This window comes from Elgaria multicarinata, chromosome 1 (genome assembly GCF_023053635.1).
Source record: "Elgaria multicarinata webbii isolate HBS135686 ecotype San Diego chromosome 1, rElgMul1.1.pri, whole genome shotgun sequence".
Taxonomy (NCBI): Eukaryota; Metazoa; Chordata; class Lepidosauria; order Squamata; family Anguidae; genus Elgaria; species Elgaria multicarinata.
In genome coordinates, this window is record NC_086171.1 from 193,649,065 (window position 1) to 193,664,273 (window position 15,209).

Genomic DNA, 15,209 nt, shown 5'->3' on the forward strand with positions numbered 1-15,209 from the left:
TAATTTTGGTTTTAGCAGACTGAGCTGGAAAAGCCCTCTCAGATTACCTCCTGTGGTTCTCAGATTCATCTGGGACAGTGAAGCATACTGGTGGTGTGAATATTTTATCTAATCTCTTCTTGTTGGACACCCCTTGCCTGTATTATTTCCCTTCCACAGTGAATGCTTTTGCAAGGAATACAATACGCACTGTTAAAAATCAATTTTATCATGGTCTGGTTGCAACAGCATTTTTTTTTCTTTTTCCCTTAGGAAAAAAACTTGTTCTACCCAAAGCAGGAGGCATCTTGTTCAATTGATGCATCTGGATTTGATACTGAAGCCAAGTCAACTATAAGGGTATCTATTAAAGTATCTTCTTTTAAGCAAGAGGGGCGGGGAGAGAGATGGCAAGACAGGAAGATGGGTTGTCAAGAGCATTTTCAAGCAGCTGTTGTGCCTGAAGTTTCTCCCCCCTCTTCATGCAGATTTGGAAACGATGTTTGCAAGTTCGTTCTCCCACCCCCACTGGAATCTGCTGCCACTGCGGAGTCCAAGGGCATTAAGTAGGAATGAATGATTAATTTTAATAAACTAATTGTAATGGAGGTTAAAGACCTTTCCAATTAAATCCCATCAAAGCTCATCTGATTCGGCTTCACAATACCGTCCACAGAAAACCCACGGTCCTTTCCGTTAATTGGAATGAATGGGCCTTTTCAATCCGGACGTCACTTACTTGCCAAGAAAGCACTTGGCAACAGTGCTTAATTTTCTCCTCCTGTCTTTGATAAGGTTCACTTTCTTGTTCGTCATCATGTGATACAGCTTCTCCCCTTTCTCGGCGATCATGACATACGCATCCCTCTCCATGCCTAACTTCAGACCTGGAATACAGAAAAATGGTAAATATTCCCCCGGTCAAACAAAGAACTTGCTCCAAAATAAAATCTGAAGCCAGCTAGATCACAGAAAGACATTTGGGATTTTTTTCTTGGCAGAAACTGATTTCATAAACATAGAGGGGGAATCTAACCTCTAAATTTTGCATGGAGACTTCTCACCTCTTCATTAGGATACAGGTTAAGCCTGAAGCTATGTAAACACTTCTGTTTTCTATGTATACTATTGTTTTCACTCCATTGTAATTGAAAACCGCCACATTGACATCTTAGTATGAAAGTTGCCCATATGTATTATTTCTCCTTCCCACCCATGGCTTCTCTGGATGTGTTTAGAGAACACGATAGTCAACGGTGGGGTAATAATCAACTCAACACTTGTTTATCTAGGGGGTACTTCCCACACAACATAATAATAATCAACCATGATATGGATTAGGATCAGCGTTGAGTTGACAATTAGTCTGCACAGAGTTGACACACTCATCCCCTGCCCTTCCTCTCTCCAAACAGTCCTCCTGCTAGTATCCCATCAGCCATTGCTGCTGGAAATCTATCCTGCCAGCTGGACTAGAGCGGCAGCAGCCGCTTTGACCGCTCTTGTCTTGCTACTCTGTGTCTGACGCAATAACCAATGGTGGCCAAGGAAATAACCAACGGTGCCCTCCACACGACACGATAACCAGTGGTGGTTCATATAGCCAACTCTGCACAGTACTGGTTATTTGCATTGGTTATTTTGGCCAAATAAACAACTGTTGGTTAAAAAACTCCCTCCACATGACACAATAGCCCATGGTGGATTAAATAACCAACCGTCAACTATTTAAACCATCGTTGGTTATTGTGTTGTCGGAACCCCATCTTAGTCTTATATAGACACCCACTCACAAGGTCACATGTCTCTCTCCCCTGCTACATATCCATGTTGCAACCACATGGAGGTCTTTGTACAAAAAAACCCCACTCAGTGGCTACTAAAGATGTTCCTCAGATTATGCTTATTCTCTTGGAAATCCATTGAGCAGAGAATTAGTATACCACAATCATGTTGGTGTAATTAGAAGGCTAGAGAGGTCAGACGGAATAAAGGAGAAGATAGAAATAATCGAATAGACCTCCAGGCAGTATCCAATACAACACTGCTGCTAACATAAATGCTAGGCGTTGCGCTAGCATAAGTGACCTCTAGTGCAACACCAACAGGAATGTAGGAAACTGCCTTTTAATGAATCAGTTCATTGGTCCATCTAGCCCAGTATTGTCCACCGTGATGGGCAGCAGGCAGCTCTTTCAGTCCTATGTGGAGACGCCGGAGATTAAACTGGGAACGTTCTGCATGCAAAGCAAGTGCTCCACCACTGAGCTATGGTTCCCCATCATGAAAGTCCCCCATCCCTGGGTAAATCCATCACGAAAGCCAATGCCATTGGTATTGCACTAGAGGTCGCTTGCGCTAGCATAAATAGAGTCGAACTGGGTATACTGCGCAAAATTCCTGGTCCTTAAGCTAAAAGGAAAAAAGGGAGCCATCCCACAAACACCCAGACAGAGGATTTTGCCTCCCTCATAATATCACTGAGAAAGTCAAATTAAATTTGTATACTCTACGTCCCACTGGGGCTCAGTCTGTGGCACTGTTTTGGGTTTCTGGTGCTCTAACTGAAGAAATGAGAATGCGTAATGTTTTGTCTTGCAAACCCCCCGTTTGTTTTCATGGTCTGATGTCTGGTGAAAAGATTTTGGCAAGGCAAACATCCTGGCCGGTCGCCATCTTCCTCCATACCATGATGTTAGTCAAATAGACTTGCTGACAAGTTCTGCCAAAGGTAATTTGCTAAGTCAGATTGGGATAGAAAGCAGCCTGCGTAATTTGACACATTTTCAGTTTGCGGCTCCATCGTCAAATTCTCTGAGGTAAGCAAAAGATTACAATGCATCTCTTGCTCATCTGGTTTTAGCATAAAGCCAAGTTTTCTTGTCTCAGCACTGACAGTGGGTTTATCCTGGAACTGCATGAACTGAGATAGAGCAACTCTTCAATGAGGCCTCGAATATATACCTAAAGTACATTGTTGGTGCTATATAAATAAATAATAATAATAATAAAATTTAATTGATTGGTTACTCCTCAATGGTAAGTAAAAATCGCCTCCAGGTGACCAAGTGAATCCCCACTGCCTGGCGTCACAGCAAATGCTGCAACGGGCAATGGCTAATGGCACTGCCAAGGTATTTAATTTAATTTCAGTTATTTAATTTATTTTATTCCATTTTATTTATCTGAGGCTCTCAGGAGAGCATATATGTTTTTTCTCCCTACCCCCAGCCCCCAATTTATCTTCACAACAACCATGCAAGGCAGGATAGGCTTTGAGTGAGTGACCACCACTGACAGTTGAGTGTGGATTTAAAACTGGACTCCTTGGACCTAGGGGGAATCCGCACGTCATACCGAGACCGCTTCTAAGCGACCCCAGTGCAACGTGAAAGCGATCATGTAACTTGCCTTTGGAAGAGCCGAGGAAGAGACGTCTTTGCCGCCGCCGCCACCCACAGACCTCCTCGCCGGCTGGGATGGAGAACGTGGGGGAAGAAGGCGGGGTGGAGAGCTTCTTCCGCTCTTCACCCTGCCTTCTTCAGCCGAGCTCTCCTTGCCGGTCGGCGAGGAGGTCTGTGGGTGATGGCGGCGGCGGCGGCAAATACACGATCGCTTTCACGTCGCACTGGGGTCGCTTAGAAGCGGTCTCGGTACGACGTGCGGATTCCCCCCTAGTCAAACTGTACACCACACTGGCCTTGAGGGTGCAAATCGATTAAACTCAAGACACATCAAGCAGGAATAGGAAGAAATGGGCCAGCTTTGCCACGATCCAGTACAGGGAAAGAAGAATGCAGGCATATTCAGTGCAGCATGGGACTAGACCACATGAAAGCTGCTTACACTCCAGGACTGTAACCTTTGACTACGATTGGATATATTCGCAAGACCACTTCGAATACAGCAATTGTAAGATATGGCACACACACTTTTTTTTCATCCTTCTAGAATTAAATGATTCTTTATGATTTGCCCATCTTCAGGGACACTTCTTTCCCTTAAATACATCCAGACAGTGGTGCAGTGAGATAAATTTAGACACTGGCCTTAATGGTCTTTGGAGCAGTGGGGGAGAAGCTTTAGATGGCTATGTGTACTTCAGCTGTGAAGCACACAGTGAACTTTTCTGTTCTCCTCCTCCAACACCATCCCAAGCTTTAGAATTGCTTCTCCGTTCCTGATATGTTTGAACTACAACAGCAAAAACTGTTTTCTAAACCAGGTTAAAACAAATAAATTCTGATCATGTGCAGCTCTGCATTTTAGACTCACTTAAATCATAGCCCTATCATGGCTACAAGAATGAAATGGAGTTTGCTCCTGCATCCCTGATACCTTCACGGCCTGCCAGTCTTTGCGTGGTAATTTGGGAGGGGCGGGCTGGGTTGATAGGTCATGGGTGTTAGAGTCAAGATCCAGGCCTAGCTGCACCACTGCATCAATCCAGAGGTTATGCATTGTCCTTAATTTATGTTAGGACTGGATCACATTCTAAAAACTCTATCATGGTTGTCATTGGAGAGCATTTATTTATTTATTTATTTATTTATTACATTTCTATACCGCCCAACAGCTGGAGCTCTCTGGGCGGTTCACAAAAACTCTTTGTGAACTGTAACTCTTCACACATGAAAAGATATATTTTAAAAAATTGTCCTTGGATTTCACAGTAACTTGCTACTCTTTAATATGCACTCCATTGTACTATAGATTGTAAAATATATGAGGTTATCCTTCTACGCACACTTCTACAGACGTCAGGGAAATCAGACCATAAGATTTAAATGAGTTCGGTTTCCTATGAATCCGACTTGCAGATTCCGTAATGAAATGTTTTATTCCAAGTCCAATGGATCCCGTGGACTTGCAGACTGAGTTTTTCATTTTGGGGGGGGGGATTTGTACTAATGCGCTAATTCACATTAAAAACATAAGAAGAGCCATACTGGATCAGATCAAGGGTCCATCTAGTCCAGCATTCTGCTCACACAGTGGCCAACCAGCTGCCCACAGGAAACCCGCAAACAAGGTGTAAATGCAACATCCCATGTTCCTCAGTAACACATGCACATAAGTATACTGCTTCTGATACCAGAGGTAGCACATAACCATCAGGACTAGTAACCACTGAGAGCCTTATCCGCCATGAATTTGTCCAATACCTGTTTTAAAGCCATCCTTATTGGTGGCCATCGCTACATCTTGTGGAAGTGAATTCCACTAGTTAATGTGCATTAGCGTGAATCTGCATTAACTAAGCCTCTGCTATATGCTACACAATTATCATTAACATATAACTTAGCTCTGAGATGTACTGATCTATCAAGGATTCTACTGAGGATGCATAAGGCAGCCTTCCACCTCTAGAAGTGTTGGACTACAATTCCCATCCCTCCAGCCAGCATGTTCCAACCAGTGATAAGAACTTTAGAGTAATAGTGCTTGCAACCAGGCCATCAAAAAGATGTAGCATTTAAAGCATGGAATATGCTAAAAAAAAGGTAGGGTGGTGGTGGGTTGGTTTTTTTTAAAGTGGTTCTGGAATTGCTTACTAAAAGTTAGGGCTGTGCACCCACCCCCTGATCCACCTCGGAGGCCGATCCGGAGCCCCCGATCCGCCTCGGGGCTGCCTCGGGGGTTGCCTGACCCGCCTCGGTGCCAAAGCCAAGGCGATATTCAGGCCCTCTGAGGTGACTCGGACTTATCTGGGTGCCGGCTACGCAGCTGGGCTATGCAACCGGCAGCCAGAAAAGTCTCCCCTTCCCCACTAACCTGGTGCCTCCACCGTCCACCACTCCTCCCCACTTATGTGCTCCCTACTTACCTGCTGCCACTGCCGCCCGCCGCCGCTGCCGCCCTTGCGTCCAGTGGCTTCCACTGCCGCCGATGCATAAGCCCGGAAGTAGGCCTCCTGGCTTATGCGTCGGCGGCAGTGAAAGCTGCCAGACTCAAGGATGGCAGCAGTGGCGGCAGACACAGGTAAGCCCCCCTCCCCCTCCCCACTTACCTGCTGCTGCTGCCGTCCGCCACTGCCATCCTTGCATCCGCCGGTGGTGGCAGGCGGCAGCAGCAGGTAAACTTCCCTCCCCGCCCTTTCCCACTTACCTGCTGCCTCCGCCACGGCAGAGGCAGAGGCAGCAAGTAAGGGACCCATCGAGGGCCGGCTCCAAAGCACCGAGGTGGCCTGAAGCTTTGGATCCAATTGGCTTTGCCTTCGGGCTGCCTTGACCTTTGCCTGAACCGCCTTGGACCTGTGATTCGGAGATCCGAATCACCCTGATCCGCTTCAGATTCGGGGTTTGGATCCGAGGTGGTGCACAGCACTACTAAAAATGTTTTCTAAACGTGTGTAACATCTGTCTCTTGAAACATGTGAAAACACTTTCATCAGAAGAATACTTTGGTGGGGTGCACCTGCAAAGGCAGACACTTGTCATCTTCTTTTCTGACACCTTAAGGCAGCCTTCCCCACCAGATGTATTGGATGACCACTCCCATAATCCCACAGTCCCATAATCCCACAGGCAGAGCCGGCTGTGGGATTATGGGAGTTTGTCATCCAACACATCTGGAGGAGACCAGGTTGGACAAGGCTGCCTTAAGGAGGAAAAGGGAGGGGAGGGATACAATACTTGCTATACCTCGAGATGTTTCTCAAGATGTTTCATTTGCTATCTATATTCAGGACCGAAACAGTTTCTCTTATCTCCTCAGAAGAGCAAGAGAGGGGATATCTATATGCTTTATTTGCCCCGCGATGGCTGTGCAGTGGCGCTGCATAGGTTATACATGCAGCTGCCAACTCACAGCCACCACGGGGCTTTTCCCTGAAGCTGCAAATTAAAAAAATCGGGGACTTACACCAACTTTTTGACTTGAAACAAGGTCACAACGGTCTTTCCACCATGTGACCTCACTTCAGCGTCGAGTTGGGGGTGTTCTGGAGTGGTTGGCGACACCTGATAGGTCACCGGAAGAGTGGGAAGGCCAGGCCCGACGAGCAGAATGGCCACCAGAAAGCCCATGCTTCCTCCTGCTATGGGGGATTTCCCACCCCCATCCTACAGCAGAGGGCTTTCAAAAGGAAGCAGCAGCAAAGCAAAACCATGAAGACACCCCCAGAGAGAGAGAGAGAAAGCGAGAGAATGAGAGAGAGACTGTATCAATGCTGGGTAAGAGGCTGAAGGTTGGGGCTTCTTTTCCTCATGGATCCCCTTTATACCTCATGGATCCTCATGGATCCCCTTTATATCCCCTTTTATGAGCCTAGCAAATCAATTAAATAAATACAAAGGTTTAAAGTACTTCACTGTGCAAAAGAAATTGGCAATGTGATTCCTGTAACCTTAATGGTGCTTCAGCACTCCAATGTTCAAGGAGCGAATCGAAAAGCAACTACGGTATTTCTTCAATTCTAAGATGCACTTTTCCCCCCATATAAACATCTCTAAAAACGGGGTGCGTCTTAGAATCATGGGTGTGTTTTAGGATTTTTTTTTCTGTTGGTGGTACTGAAATTAGTGTGCGTCTTACAATTGATGGGGTCTTACAATCGAAGAAATACGGTAGCTACTTTGCAGCTGCTTAAGATCGCCCTTGTTTTTACCACTATGTATTAAAAATACACCACCAGACATTTTTAACGGATGGTAATACCAGCCATGAACTTACTCTCCCTTTGTTCCCGTTCCTTAATTATAGCGTCCAGCCATTTCTGCTTGTCCTCTGCTGTCTTGGCCATACAGACGAACCACTTGTTTTTGGCGGTGTTGTGTATCTTCCAGCCATTTGTCACTGTGTAACCATTGCTGTGGTAATCTGCTGCAAAAACACAAAAATGCGGCCAAGACAGTGAGCGCAAGGCCTAAGCCCTCACGGAAAACACCGCTGGGATCTGTTCTCTCTTTGAGTAGAGCTAGCCATATTAGTCACTGTAAAAGCCCCTCAGCATTTCTAGACCGTTGTCTTTGGTGAGATATTCTTCTGCAGGGATAGGAAACCTTCGGTCTGCAGGCTGTTTAGAGGCTACAAAGCCTCCCCATCCATGCTCTCACCCCCTCCCTGAATTCCTGTATTTCAGCTTCATTGTCAGGATCTTTGCCTAGAGGCACTGGTGGTTTCCTATCAAGAAAGGGGAAGCTGAGCACAAGCCATTTCAGCACACTCCCAGCGCCTTGGCATGGTGGTTCCTCAAGGCCCTGGTCAGCTCCCCCGTGCTGACCCCTATGTGGATGTGTGAGTGAGTGATGTCACAGAATCAAAGAACAGTAGAGTTGGAAGGGGCCTATAAGGCCATTGAAGGAACTGGGTATGGTTAACCTTAAGAAGAAATCATTATGATAGACAAATATTTAAAGGGCTGTCACAGATTTGTTGCTTCGGAGGGTAAGACCCAAACCCATGGGAACAAATTACAAGGAAGATTTCAACTAAACATTTAGGAAGAACTTCCTGACAGTATGAGCTGCTCAACCATGGAAGAGACTACCATGGAAGGTGGTGATCTGTCCTTCATTAGAGGTTTTCAAGCAGAAGCTGGATGGCCAACTATCAAGGATCCAGCATTGATGGGGGGCTGTTGAACCAGATGACCTTTGAGGTCCCTTCCAACTCTGTGATTTGAAATAGCCCTTCATAAATAGAGAGATAAAAATATACAGCCTATTGTATCTTATCGATGGGTGGGAGAACTCACTCCCACGTCCTCCCCGCCGGACGCTTGCCCCATCGCCGCCGCCATCTGCCTCCGCTCGTCAGCCGTGCAAACTTCCTCTGAGGCTCGGTTCAGCCTGATGAGTGCTCAGCAGCCATCCAGGCCCACTGCCAAAATTGTGCACTTCCCACTGCTGTGTCAATGGGGCCTTTACGGCTGCCACTAATGCAGTGGAGGGAAGGGTGCAATTTCAGCAGCCGGGTCAGTTGGCTGTCAAGCACTCACCAGGGCCTTGCGACAACAGATCTGCAATCATGCCGTGGGCGCCCGACTGGGTCTGCGGGGGACGACACGGAGGAGTCCGTCAGAATCCCAGACTCAGTCGGGCGCTCACGACACCCCTAATCTTATCTGATAAAAAACATGGCCAAACTCTTTCTTTCAGAAAAGATTTCAGAAAAAAGTCTCTTACCTGTCCCGTCCTCCACATTCTCAACTTCCATGACTTCTGTGTTTATTCGGCCCCTGAAAATGTGGAGGGATCCATTGATAGACTTGGTGCGCTTAGATGTCTTTTTCCCAGCAACCCTGCAGTTAGGAAAAGTATAAGAGGGAGGGGGTGTTACACAAACAGCATTAGGCTTTGCACTACCTTCAATAGTACCGCCCCGTACATCATTATGAACACTAGGAACATTAGGAACAGTAGGGCAGTCTTCCCCAACCTGGTCTCCTCCAGATATTTGGACTTCAACTCCCATCAGCCTAAGCCAGCATGGCTAATGGTCAGGAATTCTGGGAGCTGTACTCCAAAACAACTGGACGACACCAGGTTGAACGTCTCATTCATTCCCTCGATTTCAGGATTAGAAACTGGAATACATTCATATTTTATATTTGTAATTTATATTATTCTGGTGCATTTCAGTTTAGAAATATTCTGAGCAATTCTGTTTGGAAGTCTAATACAGTGTGGCCACAAGCACACAAGCAAGTAGTATTTAATGAGTGCACAATATTTTTTTAAAAAAAAGTAGTTTAAGGCTGGCATTGACAGATTAATAAGGTCATCAACACAACTACGAAATAAAGGAAAGTAGCCAGTACCGTACATCTTGCTTTTAAATCTAGCTGACATAAAAGACAATAGGTCTCACCTGCTCCACTTAAAAACCCTGCATACAGACTGAAGTTACGCTTCGCTCTTTGTGGGTATGGAATGACTTAGATTACAAATGTATCATTCCGACATGATGCCTGCAGCCTCTGCTTGGCTACATGGCAATAAAAACTCTGCTGCACTGTTAGTTTTGAGCAGCATGAAACTGTTTGTTCGACTCATTAGTTGCCCCAAAGCCAAAGGGTGAGGTACATAAATACAAAACAAAAAGCACAATAATATCCAGTTAAATACAATAAAAGACTGAGAGAAGTCACAAACACTGCTGAAAAAAGCAGAGACTAAAATGTAAACAGAAACCATAAATACTAAAATAAATAAATCAAAATGTCCAGAGAGATAGAAACGGCTCTAAGACACACCTTTAAGATATGCCTGGATAGTAGAGTGTAACACAAGTTCAAAGGCCTGACAGAACACACATCAACAAAGCAGGTGCCAGGCAGATTTCTCTGGGGAGGGCATTCCACAGTTGGGGGCCTACCATGAGTAGCAACGCATGAATCTCTGATGTGATAATGATCTCAGAACTTGCGTACGAATGTATGGAAAGAAGCAGTCTTTCAGATATGGAGGCCCTAATCTGTGAAGAGCTTTATATCCATGAAAACCAATACATATAAGTCAAAATCAATAGAGCAATAGTACACTTCCTACAGCTTAGTCCTCTTTAGGGATGGGCCGCAGCTCAGTGAGAGAGCAACTGCTTGGCATGCAGACGGTCCCAGGTTGAATCTCTGGAATCTCCAGTTACAAAATGGATCAGGCCGTAGATGATCTTAAAGGCATCTGCTTGAGACCAAGCAGAGCTTGTGCCAGTAAGTGGACACATTACTGGGGTAGATGGACAAATACCATTCTCACATGGTATAAAGCAGTTCCCCAAGAATGCCTCTTGGCTTGTGATGAGAAATCCATCAAGGTTGCCAGAACTGCTCTCCCTAAAGCACGGCTCTAACCCTCTTGCTTTTGTGATAAAACTGTTTTCCAATAATTTTGATTTGAAGACTTAAAATAAATCACAGGTTTACTGTGCTGCTTGGTGGTTTTTAGGGTAGCACAACTAAACCATGTTTGTCAAACTGTTTATCACACTCTCAACCCCCATAGACACCATTGAGGTTTTCTGCTTTTCACCTAGCTGACCAAATGTCAGAGCATTCTTCCAAAGGTTTAGTCAAAATCTTCCTTTCTTGTAATTTGAATGTATGGGTTTAGGGTCCTGCCTTTTGGAGCAACAGAGAACAAATTTGCTCCATCATCTATGTGACAGCCCTTCAGATGACTAGCATATCATTATACAATTCCTCGTAGAAAACGTGAAGTAATCTATTTTAAAGGTTCATGTTTCCCTGATCAACAGTTGTAGTGGCACGAAATGTGCTGGGATACATCAAGCAGTTTCATAGTAAGAAATAAGCCTGCTGCCATCTGAAGTTAGGGGAGAGAGTTTTCTCTGCCTTAAATATGGAACGTCCCGCTCACCCCTGAAGAAGCTCAACTGTTGTCAACCTTGATGCCTTTAATACTGGAGGGACTTTTTTTTTTAGTTGTCCAGGCAGTCCAGCATATATAGTTGCTCTTTCGTTGGTGTTTTATGGCTTTTATTTTGTATTTTTATGGTATTTTATATTACCACCAGTATCAGAGGCAGCCTCTCTCTGAATACCAGCTACTAGAAAACTCAAGTAGGAGACTGCTAGGGTGGCTCATGCCCTGCTTGTGGGCTTCCAGAATGCATCTGGTTGCCTGCTGTGGGAACAGATTGCTGGATCTGGAAGACCTTTAATGTGATCCTGTATTGCTCTGGCTCTTATTATGCTTTTATGTTTCCCTTGGGCTTCTTAGGTTTCTCCTAGCTACTAGAATCAGAAAGCAAGTTTAACCTGGAAGTTTTCATAGACTAAGGCCAGATCTACACCAAGCAGGATAAAGCACTATAAAAGCAGCATGAAAGTGGTATATAAGAGCCACCCCAGGCAGGATATAGTGGTATGAAAGCAGTATATGGTTTGTGTCAATGGGCCCAAACAGTTGTCAGTACATTTCAATATTGCTATACAGCAGTAGTGTGGCTCCTGCCTCTTATATACTGCTTTCATACCGTTTTCATAGTGCTATATCCCACTTGGTGTAGATTTGGCCTAAGGTTAGGGAAGTCCACCCAACCTACACTGGCCTATCATTGTAAACAGACTTCCTTACTGTTGTGGCATGTATTCATGCACATCTCCAGCTAAGTGACAATGCACATTCCTTTGTCAGGTCAAGATGATGCTCTTAAGGCTGGGATCCTGATAGTGCATCACAGGTCTGTTCAAATCTATCTATGCATCTGATAATCCAGGAAAACAAAGCACTAGCATAGGTGCCCTTCCTCACCCAATAGCCATTTTACAGTACGGACACATCTAAGCCGTAGGCAACATAGAGAGCATGATGTACAGATCTTAAAAGGATGCAGCACTGTGCAACAACCAGTGATTTCAAAACCACAATATTGTGTGCCTCAAAACAGAATGAGTGAACCTTAAACCAGTGGAATAAGCAATCTGTACACCTGGTGCTATCCAAATTAGATTGGCAGTCTATAACATGGAAGCCTGGTCCCAATGACTGTCAAGCCCACTCTATATGTACCTGCGCTGGTGTGAGAGTTTCAACTCCTGGATTCAATGAACATGGCTGCAGTATGTGTGTGAATAATAGGACTACATGAGCAGAGGCAACCATGTCAGTCTTCTCCATCAAACTTTGTCTGCCTCCTATCGTAACCAGCTGACAACTATGGGATATATCCAATGTTAGCCCTACTTAGAGCACACCCATTGACATGGATGGAGTAGACTAACATTGGTTACAACCCTGGCCCTGTTCAGACAACATGCTAAGCCATGGTTAGGCTGCTAACCCTTTTGCAGCAAATGGTTAGTGAGCGTGTTTAAACCACGGTTATGTAGCCACCATGGTTAGTCATGGTTAGCTAAGTCATGGTCCACATGACATACTAAGCCATAATGTTTAGCTCAAAATGTTTAACCACCATGGCTTAGCGGGTTCGTCTGAGTAGGGTCCCCAAACGTCTGCCCAATGCATGTGGTTCTGATACTCCTATAAACACCACAAATCCACGGGAATGAACCATGAAGACTTTGCTCTCACACTGTTGCAGGTCTATCTCCCTCAGAGTGGGATATTTGACAGTCGACAAGAGGCAAGAAAAGTTAACATCAGCCTAAGTGAAAGCATAAGTTTTCTCTCATTGCATAAGGAAAGCTGTATCCCATTAAGCTAATGTGAAGTTATCTCCCTCTCTCAACACTGCATCCCAGTAGTGTGTCACTTGTCAGGGCCTGCATCTGGCCAGCTACTACAAGTGGGTAGACATTCATTCCCATTCTGGACCAGAATTTAAATAGCAGACAGACAGATGAACCATCCAAAATTATAGTAGCACTGCCATGTCTAAATATATCCTTTAACATTGGGCAATGTGTTGCAGACTCCTCTAGTGTTTTTTAATTTCTTTTTTAAATGGAAATCAGACTCTGGAGATTTGGACAGTGCTTGTTATAGTTATTAGGGAAATATAAACACAGATCCTTCTTTAGGGAACTGAAAGTGTCGGCACTGCTTTATCCGACTCCAAGCCAAACGGCAAGAAATGTTGCTCGCTGATGCTTGCTCGGTATAAACAAGTGCGCTCTCTCAAAAGGCAGCTAGAACATTTTGTTTCCTAAAACTTAGTGTTCTGGGAAAACTGCCTGCAGAAAGGGAGGGGTTGTATTAGCCCAAACTACTAACAGAACCAGCAAGGGGAGAATCAAAGAGGGTGGAGGGAGAGAGAGTATAGAAAGGCTCAGAATAAAGGAAGCCAGAAGGGGTTCAAGAAATATTTGTAAGGAGGGGCAGGATGTGTGTACACTTGGTAGCAAACAGAGTAAGTGGCATAGAGCCCAACAAGAGTTGGGGAAATCAATTCAAAATATAGGTGCCAGAAAATGGACAATCAGGGAAAAGATAAAATGGAGAGAAAGCTGAAAACAGACCAGTCAATTTGTAAGTAACCTTGCAAGTTGTGGCAAAGATTTTGTTGGTAAAATGCTTGCAAAATTCTCAGTAGTCCTTTCGAAAGATAAGTTTACATTCATCAGAGGCTTTCTTTTTGAAGAAGAAGCTAGAAAGAATTACTATTACAACAGACTAAGCTGATCTTTTCCCTCCCCTTCCATGTGCTGCACCTGTGCGTTTGTTTCCTTGCTTACCTGTTTCCTTCTCCTCTTTCTTCATCAACTTCCTTTGCTTAAGGTATTCATACCTATCCTTCCATATTCTTTCACACCTTGCCTGGAAAAGCCTCAAAATTATCATTGGCGATATGCCCAGGTTCAGCCTGCACCTGCACATCCACGTGTTCTGAGAAGGTTTGTAGCTGAAAGACTCGCTTCCACAACCATGCTGGTTCAGCAATGCACCACTTTTGAAACAGCCTTCTCCAACCCGGTGTCCTCCAGATGCGTTAGTCTACAGACCCCATCATCTCCAGCCAACATGGCCAATGGAGGTTGGAGAAGGCGGTTCTAATGATTTATGCCAGAGCAGACTCTGCGATGGTATTGCTCAACATCTTCGTTTACAGCCCTGGTTCTCACGGTGAAAGGCGGGTCTTCTTAAGGAGGCATTGTCATTAGTAAAAGAAGATGCCCCCTCCTTCCTAACCCAGAGACTACACAGGACACTTATTTTCATTTATATATTTACTGAAGATGCATGAAACCTGAGAAATGACACAGGCAGGTGTGCTCACCTGGATTTCCGCTTGCAGTAAACGAGAAGGTTATCAAAAAGAAAGAATGTTCTCTCTTGGATGTTACCGGCTGAGATTTTTAACAAGGTTCCTTGGAGCAGGAGCTGGGTGCAGATGTCAGTCAAGTTGGATCCCTAGAGCACAAAATGATGATTTCATCAATCTGCCCCCTTAACTGAAGTTATAGTCAGTATTTTGACATAGAACTCATACTTGTCACATCCATTTGTCAGAATTGATTACGACTCTTACTTTATTGTAATAAGGGCCTTGCTAGACCATGCCGGATAAGCCGGCAGGAAGGCGGGGTGACGGCGTGCTAACTTTAGCGCGCGCCGCCCCACCTCCTAGACGCACGATGCGCAGGGACTCCGGAAGCCCTGCAGCATCGGCCATTTTATTTATTTATTTATTTATTTATTTATTTCTGTTAAAGGGGCCACATGCGCCCCGAAGACTCCGGAGAAGGTAAGTGGTTTTTTTAAAAATTAACACACCCCACCCTTTTTTAAATTAAGCCCCTGCCCACTCTTTCCCCACCATCCCTCCCCGTCCCCAAGATGTGCCACCCTCCGCCATCCCTCCCC

The 15,209-nt window shown here is 45.0% G+C and overlaps 1 protein-coding gene across 2 annotated transcripts in view; it reads right to left on the reverse strand.

Annotated features, from left to right (window-relative positions):
* Positions 1–15,209, reverse strand: part of PREX1 (phosphatidylinositol-3,4,5-trisphosphate dependent Rac exchange factor 1) — a 259,443-nt gene that overhangs the window by 103,002 nt on the left and 141,232 nt on the right. Inside the window, exons 7-10 of one of the 2 annotated variants that reach the window (XM_063145951.1) lie at positions 14,623–14,756; positions 9,108–9,223; positions 7,654–7,803; positions 719–866 (exon numbers count right to left, since the gene is read on the reverse strand). In XM_063145951.1, coding sequence (XP_063002021.1) covers positions 719–866; positions 7,654–7,803; positions 9,108–9,223; positions 14,623–14,756 — 548 coding nt within the window. The remainder of the gene's footprint in view (positions 1–718; positions 867–7,653; positions 7,804–9,107; positions 9,224–14,622; positions 14,757–15,209) is intronic. The other variant, XM_063145959.1, reaches the window with a different exon arrangement.